The sequence below is a fragment of the Drosophila grimshawi genome, unplaced genomic scaffold, assembly GCF_018153295.1.
Source record: "Drosophila grimshawi isolate 15287-2541.00 unplaced genomic scaffold, ASM1815329v1 contig_311, whole genome shotgun sequence".
Classification (NCBI taxonomy): domain Eukaryota; kingdom Metazoa; phylum Arthropoda; class Insecta; order Diptera; family Drosophilidae; genus Drosophila; species Drosophila grimshawi.
In genome coordinates this window covers 20,578,188-20,601,656 of record NW_025063098.1, presented here as the reverse complement: position 1 = coordinate 20,601,656, position 23,469 = coordinate 20,578,188, and the positions used below count along the sequence as shown (strand labels likewise).

Below are 23,469 nucleotides of genomic sequence, written 5' to 3'. Positions count from 1 at the left end.
CCAGCTGTCGACTGCGGACTGTGGGGCTTTTGATGTGCTGCATACGTGGCCCGGATTATCTACAATGTTTGCCAGCAGCTTAGCGGCAGTCGAGTGGATGAGTTAATTGTGCGAATGTCAAGACAAATTGCGTTAATGCGCCAAGCGCCAAACAAAAGGCGACACAAGCGACTACATTTATGTCCCCACTAAATCCCATAAGCAAAGGTCAGGGGGCATTGGGGGAGTTGAAGTGATTGCGATAGCGTTGTGTGTGTTGTGTATGTGAGTGTCGTAAAAGTTTTTAAAAAGTATTTTAAGCGAAATTTATGCAAACCACAAGGCAAGCTTGGCAGCCAGACACCAAGGCAGCCAGCCAGCCAGACACAGCACTCAAAGGACATGGCTAATCCCCGAGTAATCAAAGTTTTGGCCAATGCCAAGCGAAACGAGCAGCACAAGAAGCTGCATGCTAAAAGCCAAACAAAGTACAAAATTCGACTGACACAAGTTCAGGCAAATTGCAAACACACACGCACAGAGCATGAGCGGGTTTAGGCATTGGCGGGACTTGGAGGTGTCAATTTTGTTTGAAGAGAGCGAAACAGAAGAAAGAAAAAAAAAACACTTTTCCAATTAATGAAATCTCAAAGCTGCCATAAATTAGCCCAGACGCAAATAATTAAATTGCGTCGGCTTCCCGGCTGGCACACGCATAAACACAATAACTAGACTTGTTGACTTATATGCTCTTGTGGCTGTGGTACGAGCCAATGACTGACATGTCTGACCAATTGTGCATTAACCATGCCCCGTTGGCAGACCACAAACAAAGGCAGTTGCTGGTCAGCACGTTAGCCTTGAAACCGTTGAAAGTGTCGCCAACAGACGTCAGACTGGACGAGGGTTGATTCAAAAAGCCAGGGTATGAAACAACTAAAGGGATGCCTTTGATTAAAGTTGATTTAGGAAATATGTTCTATGGCTCTATGGTATTTAAAGCAAAAAATTGGTAAATATATTTGTTTGAAAAATCATAAAAACACCTCTTAGTTGTATGAAAACTTAGATTGGTTGGCTTACCTGGCTGACACTGGCATTCGCCATTGGCTGCAAGGCTGCCACTTAGATTTGCTGCCGCTGCCGCTGCAGCTGCCTCTGCTGCTTGCCGCCGCTGCTGGCGTCGCGTCAACTGCAGGTGGGAAACATCGCGACGCAGGCGATGCAGTTCACGACGCACATGCAGCGCCAAGTGTGGCGATGAACCGTTCTCGTTGTTGGCACTGTCACCAGGACTGCTCGAGCTCTCTATGATGTGAACCTGTTCGGCGGGCCAGTGCATCAGCTGCTGCTGCTCGAGACGCAGCTCCAATTCGACGATGCGTGCATCCAGATGCTGCAGTCGCTGTAATCGCTGCTCGATGCGCGTCTGCCGCACATTCGCGTACAATGCGAAACTGAAAGCGCACAGGCAGAGCACATAGCTGGCAATGTGCAGCAAGGACATTAGCTGGACTCGATACCTCGGTCGCTCCTTGCTGCTGGCTGCTGTTAATGTTGCCGCTGCTGCTGTTGGCGCTGCAAGGCGACTAGTTGTGCTTGTTGTAGCAGCAGCTGTTTTTGCTGTTGCTGCTGCTGTTGCTGGTGTATTGACATCGATGGCCGCATGCCCGAGCAACATGCGCTGCTGCTCCATTTCGAGTGTGGCAGCTGATGTTGTTGCAGCTGCAGGTGCTGCTGTTATTGACGCACTTGCTGCACTTATATCGCTGTGCCCTATTTGCATTGTCCTGGGCATGGGATTGGGACTGATTGGGTGGCCGCTGGGCGGCGCTTTGTGTTTGCGCATGCTGCGATTGACGACTTTCCACTGACTGTTTTAAGCTAATGCTTTAGATGTTGTTTCTGCTGCAGCTGCTGCTTGTGTGTTTAAGTGTGTTGGCGGCACTTGAAGTGTCCTTGGCTCATCACAAAAACACATGTGTTGCAGTGCCAGCTGCTCGTTTTTGGCCAATGCTCGCGTCCTTGTTGATTCTCAACTATTTCGTTTGCTGCTGACGTTCCGTTGCGGTATTTGTCCAGCACATATTGTGCCTGTAGAGCTGCTATTGTTCACAGGATTCACGGTCCTGTTGCTGTTGTAGTGGTTGATGTTCTTGTTGTTGCCAGGCCATGGCATGCGAGCCGCATACAAAAGCTACGCGGCCATGGATTGCAGCTTCAACTTCTACTGCGTTTTCTGCTGTGGGGCTGCTTTTTTGGAAAGGTCTGAGTGGAAAAACTAGCTGCGTGCTTTTGGGCGTTGCTGCAACCGCTGCTGCTGCCACTTGTGCCACTTGTCAAACTCTTGCAAGCGTGGCTTTTGTTTTTGTCTTGTCAATCGTCACAGCAGCTGGTTCTTGGGGAGCTGTTCCTGGGCTCCTCGACAAGTTTTCTGACAGTTTCCACTGAGTTTGTCCTCACAACGTTTTATTTTTTTTCTTTCTCTCTCTCTCTTTCTCTCTCTTTCTCTCTCAATCCTTCAGACTGTTGGCTAGCGTGCTAGCGTTTTCACTTGTCCCACAAGCGCTCTTCACATTGCAACTTATTTAGTTCTTGAGCTCTTTTCACTGCAACGAAACGGAGAGAAAAGTGAAAAAGTCAAAAATAGAAAAAAAGTAAAGCACACAAAAAAATATATACGTATTGGGGTGGATAAAGTTTACAAAAGTTGTCAGCAGAATCGACGCAGGCGTTTGCCGCATTGGCCATGCTTGAGTTATGGCAACTGGACCCAGTCGACACATTTTCAATAATCAACCGAGCACCGTTCTCAGGACGACATCGTTGCAGTGACGGCGCTAACTTCGTTTTAAGTCCAACCAGCCGTGTTTAGCGGCTTCCAACAAGTGCCTCAACGTTAACTTGCCCCAAAACTCAACTTGTTCATAAACTTTTTCGCAGCTCGGCAAGAACTGAAAAACAAAAACAACAACAACATCCTCAACAGCAGCAACAACAAGAACAACAACAAACAACAGCTGCCATTGAGGGGCACTAAAAGTATTTGACCCACAGACTTGGCGTGTCAAAAACATTTGCTGCCTACAGTTGCTGAATGACATGGATGGGGGTGACTTGAGATTTTCAGCGGGAAAGCCACTTGAGTTCGAACAAAACAACAGACAATATAAAACCCATAAAATAGAATAATTGTCATGTTGAAAAAAATTAAAGAGGAACGCAACTGAAATGTGCTTTATGAAAGTTGTTCAAGAATGAATCATGGATTTAAGTACATCTATAAACAGTTTTTATGCACAATCTAGCAAGTACCCTTTTGTGAGCTGAATCGTAATAAATGCTTGTAGGCTTGATAGGCCCATAACTGTACTGAAATAATAGTAAAGCTTTACTTTGTCTCAAACTTCACGAAAATACGAGCATTGCAAATATATTAAGTTGCATAACAGAGAGTCTTAAGGCCAAATTAAGAAACAAAATAAATTTAATATTATTCTGAAAGTTTTTTGGTTATAATTTCTTAAGTATTATGAAAGCATCAGAGTGGATTATGCAAGCTGATACACTTAATGCGTGTGTGTGTGTGTGTGTATGTGAGTGTATTCGTGAGGCATATATTGCGCAATCATGCGGCAACTACAACGTAGGAGTACGACGGAGAGAATCGCGTATAAAACTTAAAAACAATCATATGAAATGCGAGCAACAGTGCGCGCCACAGCAAACCACAATACAAAAATTGAACATAAAAGTCAAAAGGCCAATTTCGATGAGCCGAGCAGCGTCGAGTGTAGTCAACAATAATAACAAAGAACCGAGTTGAGCTTATTGGGTGAGGCAGCGGGTGCAAGTCAATGGAATGTTTGGTACACCCTAATAAAACTAATTGAAAGTCTTGTGCGCTGTGAGGCCAATAATAATGCCAATAACAACGGATAGCAACAACAACAGCAACAGCAACATCAACAGCAAATACAACAGCAGCTGCTATGCAATGAAGCTTTTAATTTAACAAATAAGAGCGAGCTTAACCGAAAAGCAGAGACTGAGAGGCAGACAGTCACACAGACAGACAGTCATTCAGCGTAAAGTCAGCGTTGACCTGAATGAGCATTGCTTTTTGCGCTGACTTTGCAGCTGGACACTCGTGTATATACATATATAGATATATATCTATAAGGGACTCCTTGCCAGCTAAAGGTTAATGCTTTTTGATGCTAACTCAATATAAATAAATTGATTTGAAATTTCAACAGCTTGGCGCGCAGCTTTTGTCCATTACATGGATCTGAAGCACCCCAACGGGAGGGCGGGCCACGGGCGCTGGGCCCCAAAAAGCATGCTATGAATTTTTGTGCGCACAAATTCAATTATGTGTGTCGGTCATGACTGAGTGTGTGTGTATGTGTGTGAGTCCATGTATGTGAGTGAATGAGTGTGTGATTGTGAGTGTGTGTGGGTGTTAGCAGACGCTACTTAGTAAACACACTCACTCGCATACAAAAATACATACCACATCTGTGTATGTATTCAAGGGTATTCTACAGCATACAATGTGTGTGTCCAGCTGGCAATTGAAAAATTTGATTTCGAATTGAAATGCAAATCAAGGAAAATAGAATGGCATTAGCCAGGACGAGGACTACTGGACAAACCAATTGTGCCCAAGAGCCAGGCTCATCCAACTGGGCGCACAATGTTAAGTTAAGTGCTGCACGTAAGTGAATGTGTTTTATGTGTGTGCTTGTAAACCTACAAGCGGAAACCGATTGCGGAGGCAAAGGGATAGCCAATGGCTGTAAAAAGCTCAATTGCAATGCATTCAAAAGGATTATTGTCCTTATTTATTTTGCTAAATTTATTCGTTACGCACAAATGCGCAACACCAATACACACACAGAAACACAATCCACACATATGCACACAAAACAAATCCATACATACATATGTACATATATATATATACATATATACATATATATGTATGTATATAAGCAAGGAAAATGAAAACATGAAAGAGAACAGCACCACATAACACAAGGGCAAAATCAAAGCAAATAAACAATAAAAATAATCGGGCCGTTAGTAACACATGCGCATTCTTCATCATCATCATCGTCATCGTCACTAGGAGCGCCAGGAGCAGCACGAGTTGACGCCTCAACAGCCACCGGTCACATCACATCTACACTCAACTTTATTGTTGCGACTACACAACAACAACAACAAGAACATCGAGCAGCAACGCTCAATATCTTCGGGCTGCAAAGCCGTCCATGTCTTGGGCTTCAGGGGCTGTGTCGGGGTAATAAATAGTTGTCGTGTCATATGAAAAATGCAAGCAGTGTTTAAGTTTTTCTTGGCAGCCAGTTACGGAAGCATTCTCTCGCCCTCCCGCTATACATATACCCACAGGGCGACTGGGTGGCGTAGGGCGATGGATATGCCATTTCCATTGGCCGACCCACATATTTTTTTGCTGCTTCATCGCCGAAATTGAAAAAGCGTTGGCCCAAGCCAAAGAAGTGGAATGTTAATGTTCGACAGGCCGAATCGAGCGAAACCAAAACGAAACCTCTTACCCAATATCATTTACAGTTGGTACAGGTGCCAGAAAGGTCTCAACGTTGGTAAAATGAAGTAAAATCAAAAAATATAATAATTTTTAATTGTACAGTCAAATGAATTATTTTTGCCAATAGTCCAATAAGTAATAAATAATAAATTTATATTTTTAAAAATTCTGCCTATCGGTTATATCAGGAAAAAATTCAGAAAAACGAATGTTAGATCAAGTTTATCAAATAGATTTCTAAAATATTCATTTCAGGTAAAACATAGTATTTTTGCTAAAAATACTAAATGTAATACAACAATAAAAGTTTATACAAGCAATCTCATTTTGACCGTGGTTTAGCATAATACTACCTAATAAAAAGCTATCCACAAAAAATCTAAGCCAAAAATCACAATGTTAAACTTGAGAATATTCAATTTATAGCCTCTTAACACCAAATGAATTTCTCTTAAGTCTTTCGCCAAGGATTACCATTCTGAAATGATGAAACGCTAATCCTACAGCTCAGTAGAAAATATTTCCATATTTCTCTAGCCAAAAGCTCTTAGATACTTTTGATACCTCATCGGTTTATGGGTGAATGATGTGCCTGACTTCAGTCCGTCTAGTTTTATCTTTCGTGCAGCATGTTTAACACACTGTGGCTGTTGTTGTTTATGTTCTAGCCATTTCCTTATAATTTTTACAGCTTGTTTTGCTGCGGCTGCTGAAGATGCTGTGTGTATGCTTTGGATGCTGCCACTTCTCAGGGGTATTTTTTATGTGCCGACTACATGCATACACAGAGAGTACAAACTATTAGTACTATTCATTGTTGTTGCCGTCTATGTCGTCTTTGTAGTTTTATGTGAGTTGTTTTACAACACTGTGGCACGCCCACTCCTCAAATGGTACTGCCGCACCTCCATCCAACTTGCCCTTGGGAGAAATTACTTAATTTCGGAATTTCAATTTAGCACTTAAGACCCCAAAAACATTGCCATCCCGGCAAAAATGACGAGCAGGCGATATAACACCTATGTACCGAATTACATATGTACATATGTATGTATGTATGTACGTGCATAAGCTACAACAATAGAGAGTGTTTTCTATGGTTGTGTGTGTGTGAGTGTGTGTATGTGTGTGTGTGTGTGTGTGTGTAAAAATCTTGCTTACACATGTTGTGACTTTTAAAAATTTCCGGAATTTTTGGCACGCAATGTTTGCTTTTGTTTACTGGCTAGCAACTGGATGCCTGTCTTGCATCCAGTCACCAACTCAGACGCCTCGGTTCCATTGGTTTGCTCATTTCACAGGCAGCGAGTCCGGAAGCAAGCCAAGAGGTAAGAGCATAGTGTGTATATGTTGCTCGGTTGCTGTTGCAAAGAATTGCACTGGCAGCAGCAGCAACTGCAACTGCAACAACTGCTTACACAAGCTTAAGTACCAGTTTTCTCTGGCACTGAGGCAGAACTTTGTCATCGATATAAACTGGGATGCATACCCAAATACATATATGTAAACATATGAAAAGTGTATATACCAAATATATTTGTATGTGTTGTATTGTTAGTATATAAACATATATATGTAAATGGGGACTGAAGTGTTGCTAAGCATGAAACACGCATGAAACACAATTTTTAAACTTATGATTGTAGTGAAATAGAAATTATACATATAAATATTCCTTTTACAACTATTTAAACCTGGTTAGTAGTTGCACTAAAGCGCCAGAGAATAAATTAGTTATTCGAAGCACACGCAAGAAATAAATCCTTACTGCAAAAATGCAAATGAGAAACTAAGGCATTCTTTGGCAAATGATGCAGTAAGCCACTTGGATATCTACTGGTTCCTAATTCGCACATTTCATGGCAAAAGTTTTTAGAGCATAGTCTTCCTGAACTCAAATATATGTTGAAAGTATTTTAGTTCTAACAACTACTTAAAGAAGTTTTCATTTTCATTAGATCATGCTGTATTAGCGAAAGCTAAACGAAAACTCATGATAATTAACCGTACATATGTAAGCAGCTATCGACGACACGCCCATACACTTGGAGGCGGGCAATTTTGGCGGAAGGCAGTTAAACAGTAATAAAAGCAAGCACGATGGACTGGGAGAGTGATGGGTGGACTAAAGAGAAAGAAAGTTGTGGGTGAGTATATATTTTCAGCATTATCCTTACTGTTTGCTTGGTTAGTATATTTGTACCTGGCACACACAACACACACACACACATGACACACACGGTGCATGGTGCAACAAACACTTAGGCAAAGGTGGCCAGTGCCACCGTGCGGTAAGTGAGTTTGTTTAACAGTGTAAAGTTACACGCAACTAAGCACTTAACTGCACAAAAGCTCTACCAACGGGTGCGGCAGCATTGAAGCCAAATGCCACAGAGTGAGAGGGAGTGAGGCATGAAATAAACTACATAAAACTTGTAACCGCAGGCGTCGGCGGCGAGACATGCAACCTTGCACTTGGAATGGTTGCTCAGCCCGGACAGTTGGACAGCCGGACAGCCGGACAGCTGGGCAACGACACTGGTCAAAGTCGGATTGCATGCGCTTTTATGAATGAGTCTGGCAGGCGCAACAAATGTTAATCCGCGACCCCGTTGAAGGGTCGTCCACGGGCTGCACGCCACGGTCCAGGGACCACCAACGAGCGAGAGTGTGAGAAAGAGATAGAGCGAGGGAGAGAGAGTGAGAGTGCGGCAGTTGGTCAGCTCGTCTGTCAGTGCTTAGGCGTAAATTGAAGCGCAGGCACAGAGCGGACATTGGCGAACACTGTCTCTCTGTCCAATCCTCTGGCATTTGCTGGCACACTCAGAAAAAAATATGCCTAGTTATGTCTAAATACACGAAACAAATTTTCTTGAGTTGGAAATAACAAAAATAATTATTTAAAGTCGTAATCTTGATATATTTGTTAAATTTATAATGTATATAATCTAAATTGTAAGACATATCTTTTTCAGAGTGTAGCCTCAAGTCTATCCAGTATGTGTACTCTTCTTGTTGTTGTTTTTGGCTGCCACTTACAGGGATATGCTGCAAAAAGAACAAGTAATGCAAACAAACGCAGCAGCACATTGACAAGGGGCAGGACCTGGGCCGAGCCCTGTCGGTTGGTTGGGTTTCTGCCTGGGTTGGTCCTACTCCCGGCCAGACTGTGTACGGTGCTGTTGTGTGGTCTGTTTTCCAGCATTGAAAGCATCGAAAGCCCTTAAGCTGAACCTTGAAAGCATTGCAGCTGTAGTTAGGGGCAAACGAAGATAAAAGTTCTCAGAGACATGGAGAATAAGTCCATTATTATCTGTAACACAAACAGCAGGTCAGTACGATCTTAATCTGGGCAGTATAGTAAGCTGTTCCATCTGAATTTTATATGAATGATAGATTTAAAAGCTTGCTCAATAAACCACATACAAATAAACAACAAAAAAAAACATATAAATATAAAAATTGCAACCTCAAACTTCGACAGGTATTTTTAATTTCTCTGTTAACAATGGTTTCTTTGAATTGAATATTTGATGTGTTTTCTATATTGATTTTGCATCTTAAATTATTCAATTTGTGAAAATCGATAGATGTCTTTTTGATACTTTTAAATAAGCAATGTCGATGTGATATTTTGAATGGATTATGGAAATACAAATCTATTTCACGAAAAACTATAAAAAAATTTCTGTCAAAGCATTATTTCATGCACATTCAAAAGTTGAAAATCCATAAAGTTGCCAAATGCATCTACGTGCAAGTTTATAAATTCAATTATTCGAATTGAAAATACGCGGCTCAAAAATATTCTCTTGCATAATCATGCCATAACAAACAATGTGCTTTGCTCACTTTAAGCTGACTACAAAAGCCATGCAGGTAATTGGCAATGGGTGGTTAAAGGGCTCACTAATCAGGGACACGCATCAATGCACCCTAACCCGGCCAGTGCAACCCCAGGGAGTTACGGTGCACGTTGCATGACCAGTCAGTGCAACAACAGCAGTCAATAGCAACAATCAGCTGCCAAAGTTCACTACACTCTAAAAAAAAACATTAAAATGTTTTTCCATTGAAGTTTCTGCCTTAAAATAAATTATTTTTTTTTTTGTAGAAAAAGCTTAAAATAAATAACTTAAAAACAGAAAGGATAGTCTTTAATCGACAGAGCCAATACTAAATTAGATGTTTCTACTTTTCAGAAATAGTTTATTTTTGCAGAAATACATTTCGAACTGCAGACAGAAAAAAAGTTGCTAGTAAATTCAATCAAATCCATGATAGCTGTTTCAACTGTTCCAATCAACAATCATGGATTGGAATTCTAGACTTCTAGAATTGAAAGTGCTGATTTGAAATATTTGAAAGTTTCTTAAAAATAAAATAACATAAACCTATTCTGATTATTTTCATTTCCGAATTTCTCGGATTTGTTTTTCAGTGATTTAGAAATTTGTTTTGATCTTCAAAGTGATAAGGCATGTTGTTTCCACAGTGCAGCAAATGGGCGGCGGCTTGAGAGTTGTTTAAGGTCTGGCTGTTGGTGGAAAATTTAAAATTGTCTTTAAGTAATTTGCTGGCTTCAACCTGCCTGCTACTGCTGTCTACTGCAAGCACCTCTACCTACTTACTGACTGCAATTTTTCAGCAACTGACACGATGTCGCCTGAGCTGCCTAAGCTGCCAGCCATCCTGCCTGCTGGTCTGTGCTGCTGCATAATTGCTTTGTGGCTTGAGGATTGCACATACACCCATTTGTTTTATTTTCTTTCTTCTTTTTTTTGCCCAAGTCTCGTCTCCAGCCTCGCCTGTCTGCCTGCTTCCAGCTGACTCACCCAAGACAGCGAAGCTGTGCGGCTCACTAAGCTGTCGGCTTGGGCTGATTTGCGGTAAAGCGACAGGCGGCTTTTAAGCCTTTAAATGCATTCAGCTCGTTTAATTTGCAATGTGCCACAAAAAAAAAACCAAGCAAACCAGCAGCAGCAGCTGCTATCTCTTTCTCGCTGTCTCGTACATTATATAATTAAGTTAAAGTGAACGGCGGCGGCTGACAATTTGTGGGCTGTTCCCAAGCTCCCAGCTGTCTCTCCCCATTCTGGCTGCACGCTAATTTCTTAATTTTCACCTTCCGCTCTTGCGGTGGCAAGTAACACTACACACTGGCTCGTCTACGCATCGAGAACCGTAACCATACCCGTGTACCCGTCCCAATAACTAGAGACAGAGACAGACAACCAGAGCCAGAACCAGAACCAGAAGCAGACCCGCAGCCATACGCTGGTAATTCTATCCACAGCCGTGTGAAGCACAACCCCTTTTTGATGGCTGCCCAAAAATCATTTCCGTATTTCGATGTCTACTATTATTATTATGACTTTTATTGTTATGTTCGAAACGATGCCTGTTTGTGCTGCTGCTGTTGTTGCTGCCCGCAACAATGGCACGACGACCCCAACGGCCCAACTCCAGGCATAGGAACTAGCTGTCCAGCCACCTCCAATCTCCAGCCACCAGTCTCCAACCCTGCTTTGGATGATTGCTGTCGCTGGTTCATTCGCGCGTTAAATGCGCGGTCGGTTGTAGGTGTGGGGGGAGGGGATGTGATGGGAGAGCTGGAAGAGCTTGGGGAGCTGCTTTTGTAAATGAAACCCTCTCGATTCGATTGAAACTACGATGGGTTTATGCTTTGGCACTGCTCTTTGCCTCGATGGCCGTTTCGTGTTCAATTTAGCGTCATAATTTCGTTTATAGCATGGACTCTGCTCACTTTTGCCCCTCAACTCAGCTCATCGCCCTCCACCCTCCGCACCCCTCACACATTGCCCACTTTGGCCCTGTCAGCGTTGCTGTCAAGTGTTTTGTTAAGTTCATCTAAATTGTCGCCGACTGAGGCCGAGGCTGCTACTGCTGCTGCTACTGCTGCTGCTGCTGCTGTTGCTGCCACTTAACGCAATTTTCAGTCGCGTCTACTTGACTGTCATTCATGCACTCATTGGAGGCAGCAGTGCTGAGCATTCATTCATTTCATTCATTCACTCACACTCACTCACTCTTTCACTTCATTCAAGCGTTTCACGCCATTTACAGTTACAATTAATGTTTGTTTGCCTGCACACCCTGCACACACATACACACACACAGAAACACACACACAACATCAAAGCAGTCCCAAGGAGCAACCTTAGCTGCTCTCCTTCTCGCGCCCACATCTCTTATCAAAGCAGCTAAAAGCCTGAATATTTCATAAAAGCCAAGTTCATAAAAAAAGACAACAACAAGCAACGAGGCCCAGCCAATTGCCCCCGGGGAGCAGAAAAGGGTCGCTGTGTGGCAGAAAAGCGCAACCTTTGCACCAAGCGTTGAACATTCAACATTTCAACATAAATAAATATTGTTGCTACATATAGTCATAGTAGACTCTACACCTAGTCTCGCTCTGTCTGCCTCTGGGATGCCCACCTGTACACCAAAGTAACCCAACCCAAACCAACGCAATCCAACCCACATTTACTGCCCTGGCCACCTGACTGCTTGGGATGCTTCTGGTCAGCTGGGGACTGTCATAAAGTATGTTAAATATTTGTTGAGCGAGGTGCGTTCAGTAATTTAAAGGCCAGTGACGGGGTTCATTAGATCTCTCTCTCTGCCCTTAACTCAATTTGCTAACAGTTGGCAAGAAGTGGGAATTTGAGTTAAAGAATGAAAAAGAAGAGGAAGCAGCAACGTTCAATGCGCAGCAGCTGGTCACACTGACGGAATTTTCGACAGCTACTTGTTGTTGGTGTTGTGAATGTGAGTGTTGGCAGAATTTTAATAGCTTTACATATGATTTATTCAATTTTTTTCTATTATTGCTTTTTATTTATTTTTCATTTTTACAACAAAAGCAGTTAAGAAACATTTGTAGAAGAAAAAGAAGTAGTTGCTAAAGCAGCAGCTGGTCACACTTGCAAACTTTTTTGTTGTTGTTGTTGCAGCTGCGATGTCGGCCGAATTTTAATGGTTTCACATATGATGATGATGTTGTTTTCTTACTTTCTTTTGGTTTGTTTGTGTTTTCTACAATTTTTTATTTGTGCGGCCAATCGCCTAAAAGCGTGCAGCCATTTTTTTGTTAGCTTCTTTTTTTTTTTTTTTCGTTAGAGCTGCTTTTGATTTGATTTCGCTTATGCAGTGGGTTACTTGCTCCTTTTGTCATTTGGCCCAACCACCACCCTAATTTGTTGTCGCACACGTTTTGCATACAAAGCAAACACAGACACACACAGACTAACACACACTCACACACACACACATGTGTAGGGAGAAGGGTTAACCAGCTCATTATGTGCAAACACACATGACCACATACATAGAGGAGAATGTTTGTTTGTGTGTGTTGTTGTTGTTGTTTTTTTTGGGCTGCAACTCTTTTACATACTTTTCGTTCCCACCTTGGAGTTTCATTTCACTTCTGTTGCTGTTGCTGCTGCTGTTGTTGTTGTTGTTGCTGCTGCTGCGTCGAACGATTTATGCACTTAACATCATTTAATTTTCCAAAAAAAATACCGCAACAAACAACAATTTTGGACTATAGCACTTGGCACACAGACACTTCTTGGTTGTTGTTGTTGTTGTTTTTTGTTGTTACAGCTTTGTTTGGTTTGGTTTGCTTTCCTTTTACTTTTCTTTAATTTGTTGCTGCTGTTGTTGTTGTTGTTGTTGGGAGGCCTTTAATCAAAGAGCAACAACAATGAAATGAAAACAAGCAGCTCTCGCGCGGAGCTGAAAGGCAGCCGCAGCTCCCAAAATTGCTTGGACGAAACGGTTGCTGCAGGCGAATTATTCGCGAGACACTCACACTTACACTCACAAACACTCAACTGAAATAACTCGACGCCTGTTTATGTTTTCTGTTTTGTACGACAGTCGTTCCGCATCCGCACCGTTTCACAACACGTCCACTCGCAATGCAAGTCGTCGCGCAACTGAAAACTGGAAATGAAACCAAGTTGTTGCTGTTGCTCTTGCTGCTGCGGGCGCTGCTGGCGCCGCACAGTGGTACATGTTATGTATATACACTGACGAACACTCAACAACCAATTGGAATATGAAACAAATCTGTTTTGTGCAGCTATTAAAATTAATAGTTTTTGAACATAGGTTGCAAATTAAATTTGAACTTGTACATTTTTCTACAAATAGTTTCTACAGAACGAATTTCTGTTTTCATATGTTTTTTCTTTGCAAATTTATTATATCTTTATTTATATAAGTAAATGTTTATAAATCAATGCGAAGTGTCTTCAAATATTTTTTAGTTTTATCCCATTTGCAAAAATGGGCTCCACTGTGCGATGGTCGATGTCGCTGGTAATACTATGGCAGTTGCCACTGTTTTTCGTGTAGTGTTTATGTTCTCTTCATGGCATCGCTGATGCTGCTGATTTGTGCTGTTCTCTGCAATGCAATCTCGCACTGGCAATCTCAATCGAATCGAATCGAATCGGTTGACGTTTGATTTTTTTTTTGTCTGCGGTCGCATAAAAACAAAGCATCGTCAAACGAAGCGGGAATGATGGCAAATGCATAATTGCTTCAATTGAATTAAAGTGGATTTAATGCAGACATGCACTAAAATTTTGAAACATAATTACATATTTATTGAGGTAATTTGACATGACAAATGCTAATCAAATTTATCACGCGCTCATTAATGTGATAATGATATCAGCTTGAAAACAAGTTAATTAATAGCATTACTACCATAAATTTCAATATTAATTTTGTGAATAAATTTGGCATAAGCGATAAACAAAAAATAAGTTTTTATATAAATAGAGTTGCTTTGTGCCAATGAAAACATTTCATGGCTCATCTTTAGCTGGATTAATTAGTCGTTGTTGTTGTTGTTGTGCCAGGTCTGCAACAATGTTTCGTTTACCACACGTTCCGCACACACACAGCAAGGGCTCTCTTTGCCGGCTTTCGCTCTCTTAGGCGCCCACGCAACGCGCTCTCTCTAACGGTACACTGACAATGGGATGCTGCCTGCGTACTTTGTACGCTTTTTTCCACACACACTCGCAGCCATGATGGTAGAATACCCTTCGAGACGAAACACTGGGCTACTACTCTTTGGGTGCCATACTCATTTCCGGTTTCCGTTGCTTTGTGTGCGTGTCAAATTTGAATTGCGCTGCGAACTTTTGGCGCGCTGTGACTTTGTTTAACTCTGCTTTTCTGCGTATTGCAATTTATAGAAAACACATTAATAGCCGGGCAGAAGGACGACAACGGCGACGACGACGATGATGACGACGATGTTGGCGGATGTTTGTAATTTCCACAAGCAATGACAACAGCCGCCCCTCAACATGGGCGTGGGCGTGTTTCGTTATACAAATCAAATTGTCTCGTCTCAACAGAAAATCCATTTTATTAGCTGCCAATTGCCGGCAATAAAGAGAACTTCCCTTGCAGCAGGCTAATCAACGTCTAGGCCAAAACAAAAACGACAAGAGGTAAAGAGTTGGGCACAGGTAGAAAGAGCGCGAGAGCTTTGAAAACCCCCTAACTGATAAGCGAAAAACGCGATGCATTGATAAGATTAGACCAGCTGGGCGCTGTTAGCTTTTGGGAGCGGGAGCACAAAGCAAAAGCTTACGGGCATATGAAATGAATGAAATTAGTCACGATTTGATTGGAAAGAAAGACGGTCATGGATACCACAGATTTTTCGCTCGCATTTGGCAAGAAGAACAAGCACAAGAAAGATAAAGCGGATGCAACGCTCGAGGCCAAAACGCCCACATCTGAGGCAGATCTCAAGCGTACAATTGTCTCCCGGCCAACCAGGGATGACACCTACGAGAATTGTGCTCGCATCGGCATCGCCATAATACTCAATCACAAGGATGTCAAGGGGCAGAAACAGCGCACGGGCACCGAACGGGATCGCGATGATATTCAGAAATCACTGCTAGGTTACGGATTCGATGTGCGTCCCTACAACGATCTGACCTTTGCCGAAATAACCGATTTGCTCAAGGAGGGTGAGTAATGCCCATAAACAGCGACTTGTCAACGAGATATGCATTGCTTAAAACATGTGTTTTTTCTTCTTTCTGTTAATTTTTGTTTATTTTTATTTATGGTGAAATATTTTCTTCTTTTCTAAATATATATATATATTTTTTACAGTGGCTCGCGAGGATCACAGTCAAAATGATTGCTTTGTGCTTGTTCTCATGTCGCATGGCGCCGAGGGTAAGGTCTATGCCAAGGTATGTACTCCAATCATATTATCATATATGAATAAAGTAACATGCTTATTTTAAGGACATGGCGTATCCTGTGGAGCGCCTGTGGAATCCCTTTCTGGGCGACAGCTGCAAAACGCTGGTGAACAAACCGAAGCTGTTCTTCTTGCAAGCCTGTCGCGGCGAGTTGTTGGAGAAGGCTGTAGAGTTTTCCGCCTTTGCGGTCATGACCAGAGAACTGGAGCCACCAGCTGCTACAATGGCACAGCCTGTGACCTATGCCATACCCAGCACAGCGGACATGCTCGTGTTTTACTCCACCTTTGACAGTAAGTAACGAATAGAGATTCGTAGGATCTGTAGGAATTCTCATTAAATTTCAACTAATTTCAGAGTACTTCTCGTTTCGCAATGTGGAGGAAGGCTCCTGGTTCATACAGAGCCTGTGTCGGGTGCTCGATTCAACGGCCAACTTTGAGGCCCTGCAGTCCGAAGGCATTGATCTATTGCGTATGCTGACCGAGGTCAATCGGAGGGTGGCCTACGAGTATCAGTCGAATACAAAGAACGAGGCACTCAACCAAATGAAGGAAATGCCCAACTTTATGTCTACCCTAACGAAAACATTTCAGTTGCGCGTGAAGCGAAAGACCTAAATGACAATTGTTGAGTCAGCCAGCAAAGTGTGCAGTGCAACGATTATAAATTCCATATACATATATATATATATATATATATATATATATATATATAAATATATATATAAGCGATTTGTGTTAATAATAATGTTTGGCATTTGGTCTACACATTCAGGGGTGTATGTACTTATTTTCCGTATTTGTATCTGTAGCTGTGCATGTATCTGTATCCGTATCTGTATCTATCGATCGTGTTTCGCAGCACTTATCTGGAATTGCTCTAATTCCGCCGGGGGTGCGATAACGAGCGACTGTTAAAAATACACGGTAAAAGAAAAAGGTAAATAAATAAATGCAACTTAAAATTCAGTGTCATCGAGTAATGTTGCTTGTTCATTATTTATTTTTTATTTATTTTTTTTTACACCCACTCTGCTCAGCCTTTGTCGGCTTTTGTCTTGACTTTGTTGCATGTCATAAACACTGCATCCTTGTTCCTTTTCCTGCTGACATTTCATAAGGCACCACCCAAGCACCCAACACTGAGTCTTTTATTGTTGTTGTTTCAACAACCTTACTCCAAGTCAAAACTGCGTTTTATGCCCCCGGCAGATTGTCATTTAAAGGATTCATACGAAAAACTTACAAAGGAAAATTAATTATTTAATGTTTTGCTTATTTCAAATTCAGGCATAAGTCGCCTTTGCAAATAGCAAACTGCACGATTTGTCCTCAGTTCAATACTGAAAATACCAATATGTATTTTTTATTTGCTCTCACAAGAAAATTGATTTATTTTATGTCTTATCAGGCATCGATAACTGTGTGTTGAGCAATAAAGTTGGGCAATAGTTTAAGATTAAGACCGAAGTAACTTCTTTACAGAATGGATGTCCAATTAATTAAAGGTTTAATTGAATAGCTGAAATGAGATTTACATTAGTTTTACAGAAAATTCAAGTTAAATAAAATTTTATTTAAATAATAATTAAATCAATTCAATAATTTCAACAAGTTTGTCTCAGATTTATATTCAAAATGTGCCATAATGTGTATACTGTTTTTTGCTGCTCCGGCTTGACTTCGGCTTACCAAGTTTAACAATGTTTTTTCCAGTGTAAATATAGTCGCATAACTGCAGTTAGATTGCTAACAAATAGTCAGGCTCTAACTGAAGCTAGCTGGAGTCTCTGAGTTCCATTAGTCAGTTGCATTAAACATGCCACGTTTGCCGCACTTGGGTGCGCTGTGTCTGCTGCTGCGCCTGTGGCAAGTACTTGGCCTGGCGCCTCTCAAATTCAGCAGTGGGCGTGGCGCCCACTGCAGCCGCCTAGTTACAACCAGTGCGGCATTGCATTGGCTGGGCCTGTTGGCCATGTCACCGCTGTTGCTGCGCCAGAGTGTGGCCATCTACGAGACGACAAATGTGCAGCATTCGCAGCTTTTCAGGCACATCGCACTGGCCACCATGGCTGGCGATGTAGGCATCTCGCTGGCCATTCTCGGCGCTCACATCTGGCAGCGACGCCGGCTGGCGAAGCTGCTGAGCGGACTGGAGCGACTGCATCGCCGGGTCCAATTGAGTTGGGGAGCAACGGTGCTGCTGTGGGGCAAGCTGCTAATCTCGCTGTACGAGCTGCTCTGCAATGTGCCCTTCCTGCTGCAGAATGCCGCCAAGCTGCCCTGGCTGCAGTTGCTCGCCTACAGCGTTCAACTCTATGTACAACATGTGAGCAGCGTGTTTGGCAACGGTGTCTTTGGTGGCCTGCTATTGATCCTGGCCAGCATTCAGCAACTGGAGCTGCAGTGGGAACAGCTGGACAGCGATAAATCGCAGCAGGAGCGTTTGTTGCGACGCGAGCGTCGTTTGTTGCAGGTGTGCCTGAATTTCATTGGCGTCTTTCAGCTGGGCATCTTTCTGCTGGTAATTGGCAACTTCATTAACATACTGGCCAACATGTACGCCTACATGTCATACTTTGTGCAGCAGCACGGCATCCCGCTGACCATCTCCAACTACTGTGTGATTGTCGCCATTCAGCTGTACGCCATCGTTCTGGCCACTCATCTCTGCCAGGTGCGACACACTCGATTGCGTCGCCGTTGCCTCCAACTCTGCTATGTGCCACCGCAAATGACCAACGAACAGGTGCGCAAAAAAAAAAAGAGTCCTTTATTATGTACAGTCTTCGCTCGCTAACTAGAACCCAATTAATATCGCCGTTGCATGTTCATATATTTATTTAAATGCCATTTAACAGTGTTTTTTAAAGCACCTAATTTGAGGGTACAATTGCCTTAATTTTATGGAATTAATATGAAATGATACAAAGTGATTCAAGGTCATATTCGTAATTATCTACTCCGAAAATGGAACCATTAGATTAGATAAGATATTAGTTGTGAAACATAAGTTTTAGTGAGTTCGAACACGACTTATTTCAATCAAACTAGTAGTACATTATGGAGCTCATTTTTCATTATATAGTTCGTCTGATGAAATTCAAAAAGATTAAGTCGCCCGATACTGCTAAGTGCGATATGCATATACGATCTGAAGCTAAAAGACGTATATAACCAAAGTATTAAAAATATTAATAAAACTACAACTCCATTCTAAAGCTGCGGTCAAAATAATAATAGTGGAAATTTCAAAATAATACTTAAAATATTGTAAAAAAAAAATGATTTAAAAGTAGAGGAATCAAATATTTTTTGATTTGCAGAACTGAATTTATTCCTCATAATGAAGATTTTGAAGAGGTCATAGGTTTATTAAATGCTTTGAGAAGCAGCTGTACTAATATTTTGACCGCAACTGTATATGTATTTAAAATTAGCCTAGTAGAACCATAACTAAAGCATTCTTAACTATTTAGCGAGTTCTGTAAATATTTATTTGACTTCATCCATTTCTTTTTACAGGCCATGCTGCCCACCCCGCTGGTGTTGTGGCCCTTGGATAGTCTGGAGTTCTCCGTTTTGGGCCTGTTCACGTTGGACAACGCCTTTTGGCTGTTTCTCGTCTCGTATGCGGTGAATTTCATTGTCATCATTTTGCAGTTTACTGTGACCCATATGAAACATGGAAAAGCTTTTTAAGTGCGGTTTGTGCCTTTGCTTAGCGATGACACTAACCATACGCTGCGAGCGCCACCTATGTGTATAGTTCGACAAGTACGCGCACATTTTGCATTCGAGTTTTGAATTTAATCTTTTATTGCGTTTTTGGTGAAATGATAAACTGGATAAGAAAGTAGCCAAAAAATCAAGTGGCGCAACATTAATAAAACAACTGGCAGTGAATAAGACCAACTGCTTTTTGGTCAAACTATTCGAAATATTCGCAAGACTTAAACTATTTAATATGAATTATTTATTTGAATGCTTTGATTAATGTAAGCAATAATTATTTTGATATCTTAATGTTAATCGGAAAAGGCACAGATATATATATATTGTATCAGGCAAACCTGCTTTATTTCAATAAACTTAACCTTTTCTTCATAACAAACTCACAGCTAACAGTTATTTATTTGTAAACAAAAGCATTGAGAATCATAGAAGTAACTGGGAAATTTGACTGATTGATTCGAAATTCATCAGACACAAATGAAATTCAAATAATGCAAACAGATTCGTTTTCTCAAGAACACAATGTCTTTATTTCTTTCTCTAATCACTTCAAATTCGATGCACTTTCCACAGTGCCGTTTATCAAAATCAAAATAACTTGGCCAAAACACGTTTTTAAGCTAATAGCGCTTTTAGGCCAACAAACCATGTGAAATGAGCTCGTGTTGCAACATTTTTGAGCAATGCGCCGCAATCACAAATTGAGCATTAATTTTTGTTATGATTTTGGCAACTCGCAATTTGCATAGTCAAATTAGTTAAAGTTGACTGAGTTAACGCTTCTCTTCTTCCTCCTTTCACTTCTACAGCAGAACGGGTCGAGCAACCCTCGCATTTGGGCCACTTTTGCAACTTACCAACCACAAGTCTCAGGAGTCTCTGCTGGTCTTCGCACGCGCCAATTTTCCAAACCGCTGGGCGGACAATGACTGCCTACCTCCCCCTCCAACCCCACCAACACCCCTCGACAGTGGCTTCGATTTGAGCCTAAAGACATCAGCTCCAGTCAGGTGTTATGCAAAAGTCTATTAGCCACAAATGCTTGCAACTTGTTCAGTCTGCTCTTGACTTGATTGTGTTGCTGTTGTTGTTGCTGTTGCTGTTGCTGTTGTTGTTGGCCATGTTCGTTGCTTGTCTGTTCTTTGAGCACCGTTAAGAGACGCCTTTGCACTCGCTGCGTCTTCTGTTAACCAAGTCCATTCATCTGATGGGTCGATGGCAGCTTATAACATTATTGTTAGCGATTGTCGGAGATTTGTATTGTTGCTGATTTTTTTCTCGATTTTATTTATTTTTTTTTATTTTTTTGTTGTTGTTGTTGTTCATAGTTGCAGCTGCGCTTGGCTGCATCGTTGGCCCCCTGCTAACCAACTGGCCAACATGCCTTCGCTGCCACTATGAAAGGAGGCGTGTTAATGGCCAGCTCTACTCACACTGATGCTAACACCACATTTCATTGGGGCGCAACAAGCTAATGCTCTATTTTTGCGCTACACTCAGAAAAAAAATTACACTGAATTTGACTAAAATCAAGGATAAAGCTCAATGCGAGTATGTATCTTTCGAAAATCCCATGCTTTTCTTTCTTAACTTTTTCTAACATTTTCAGAAAGTATTATTTCTAAAAATATGGATGACCTTTAAAACAAATTATAATTAACATTTGACCTGGAGACAGCGAAAGACAGATTTAAAAAGCCTTTTTAATCTTAAGAAATTGCTTTTCATACATTTAAAAGCTTTTCAAAAAATACGAAAAAGCTTTCTAGTTCTTAAGGAGAGCGATTCTTTTCTCTGAGTGTATGCTTCTTCATTTTCTTCTTATAAGTTGACTGCGTGTTTATATTATGGTAATAAGTTTGGTTGTTTATTGTTTTTATTATTACAAAGCGGCAAAGTCAATTGCTATTTTAATGCTGTTGTTGCTGTGGCCATTGTTGTTGTTGTTGTTGTTGTAGTAGTTGTTGGCCGTTGGGATCGTCTTCCTTATTGCTTTACTTCCATTTACCTTTTCTTTTCACTTGATTTCTTTGCTGCTTACCCAAAACCCGAGCGCATTTCAAAAACAAAGCAGCAACGGTTTTTCAAAATATCTTGCCCTCTCTCTCTCTCTCTCTCTCTCACACACTCTGTCTGACTTTTTCTGTTTTTTTGTCTGTGAGCTGCTCTTGACCAGCATCCATAAGGAGCATCAATAGGCTTAACTGCTGCTCATTCTTTTGACCCAGACTGAGTTGCTCCCACCAGCGACTGCAAGATTTTCATTTTCCTGCATTTCCACTTGTCGCTGGAAAAACAAGTCGCATCATATGCTCAAATAGTAGACCACACTACTATTACCACCACCACCACTACCACTACTACTACTACTATTAACTTGTCTAGCTCGACTGCGAGCTGGCGACTTGGGCACATCATTCAGTTGCTTGTGAGGTGTTTACGTCGTCGGTTGTACGCGATGTGAGTGTGTTCGGGCCACAGTCGATTCGAATCCGCAGTTAACGCTTTTCTCTTGAAAGTCCAAAACTAAGACACCTAAGGATATTTCAGTGTCGTCAACATGCCAAAGGATATGTTTTCAAGTTTCGCTTATATAAGCTGCCTGTTTGCCTTCCTGATGTCCGTGGGAATGGAAGCGGCTCAAACGGGAATAGTGCAAGGCAAGTTTTTGGCCAAAATGTCGTTTTAGCCTTGTTCGCCAGTGAGTGTTACTAAGCGTATGTGTGTGTTGTGTGTTGTCTGTGTCTCTGTGTGTGTGTGTGTGTGTCTGTGTGTGTTAGAGAGTTGTGCGTGCAACTGCGAGCCGATTTGTCAAGTCAGACGTCTTTCGTCTTTTGTCTATCTTATTGTTGTTGCTTCAATGCATTAACCAACTTGTTTGTCTCGTTGGGGCTATTGGTGAACCGTTAAATAACCCGGATTTCAAATCAAAAATTCGTAAATTTACATTTATATTGAGGCGACAGTTAAATGAAGCAGCATCGTTGCAGTGTGCCAATTGTTTAATTTGTGGTCACTTTGCTGATGCAACTTGTGCCACAACCAACAACCTGCTCACCCATTTCCTAACCAGCTCCTGAATTGCTCGGCAACACCTTTAACACCGTCAGAGATCGCCCCAAAATTATGGGTAAACAAGTCGCAAAACTTGTCATGAAGAACTGGCGGCACTTAAAGAGTTCCGCAACGTTCTCATTAAATGTTAATTTATATATATGTGTGTGTGTGTGTGTGTGTGTTACCTGGAAAAATATAAACACTGGCCGCTTGAACTTAATTCTTAAGTGTTCCAGACAAGTGAATGGGATGCGAGTGTTTAGCATAAACGAATTCAAATTATATATAATTTATGTTTAATGGGAGCATTGACAGTGAATGTGTGATAAGCTGTGGAAAATTAAAAATAAAAAACATCACACGCACTATGTGAACTGGATCTGTTTAACAACTATGACATATGATCATCAACTGTGACAGTTTTACATAAACTAATTCAATGTGATCATCAAATAAATCAGAAAGCAATTATTGATGTCATATGCAAGTGGCTGCCAGCTGTAAATTGCACAAACGAATAAAATCATAAAAATAATAATGAAAATATTGTACGCTGAGTAAAAAACGATTTAATCTCAGGAAAAACAACTTTCCTTTGAATCTATCAATCAAATATATTTTGTGCCACATGAGTGGTCATTAAAAAATGTATAATAAGCTTAAAATATTAATAAAATCGAACTGAATAATTTTTGGATTAAACTTTGCGTCTGTTGTGAATAATATTTCCGACTACTTCTCATTCAATTTATTTATAATGACAAATGAGTGCAACGACTTTGATATAAATTGAGAAAAATCATTTGAATAATTGAAAGCAGCTTTACTTATTCACCATTTC

At 41.3% G+C, this 23,469-nt stretch overlaps 3 protein-coding genes across 16 annotated transcripts in view; 2 read left to right on the top strand and 1 right to left on the bottom strand.

Moving 5' to 3' along the window:
* The window catches only part of LOC6567804 (collagen alpha chain CG42342), a 69,809-nt gene extending 56,607 nt beyond the window's left edge, over positions 1 to 13,202 (bottom strand). For 6 of the 14 annotated variants that reach the window (XM_043215012.1, XM_043215015.1, XM_043215013.1 and 3 more), the window contains exons 1-2: positions 12,978 to 13,200; positions 1,063 to 2,588 (exon numbers count right to left, since the gene is read on the bottom strand). In XM_043215012.1, the coding sequence (XP_043070947.1) occupies positions 1,063 to 1,828 (766 nt within the window). In that variant the 5' untranslated portion in view covers positions 1,829 to 2,588; positions 12,978 to 13,200. Of the gene's footprint in view, positions 1 to 1,062; positions 2,589 to 12,977 lie in introns of all 14 variants that reach the window. The other 8 variants (XM_043215020.1, XM_043215007.1, XM_043215010.1 and 5 more) reach the window with 3 other exon arrangements.
* A 2,022-nt stretch (positions 13,203 to 15,224) lies between these two features.
* On the top strand, positions 15,225 to 16,537 carry LOC6567811 (caspase-7). Its single transcript, XM_001993560.3, has 4 exons — positions 15,225 to 15,591; positions 15,740 to 15,822; positions 15,878 to 16,127; positions 16,192 to 16,537. The coding sequence occupies exons 1-4, from the start codon at positions 15,258 to 15,260 to the stop codon at positions 16,452 to 16,454; spliced, it is 930 nt and encodes a 309-aa protein (XP_001993596.1). The 5' UTR covers positions 15,225 to 15,257; the 3' UTR covers positions 16,455 to 16,537.
* A 1,118-nt stretch (positions 16,538 to 17,655) lies between these two features.
* Positions 17,656 to 19,588, top strand: LOC6567812 (putative gustatory receptor 89a). The gene is made up of 2 exons (XM_001993561.2): positions 17,656 to 18,585; positions 19,362 to 19,588. The coding sequence occupies exons 1-2, from the start codon at positions 17,656 to 17,658 to the stop codon at positions 19,536 to 19,538; spliced, it is 1,107 nt and encodes a 368-aa protein (XP_001993597.1). The 3' UTR covers positions 19,539 to 19,588.
* The last annotated feature ends 3,881 nt before the right edge of the window (positions 19,589 to 23,469 follow it).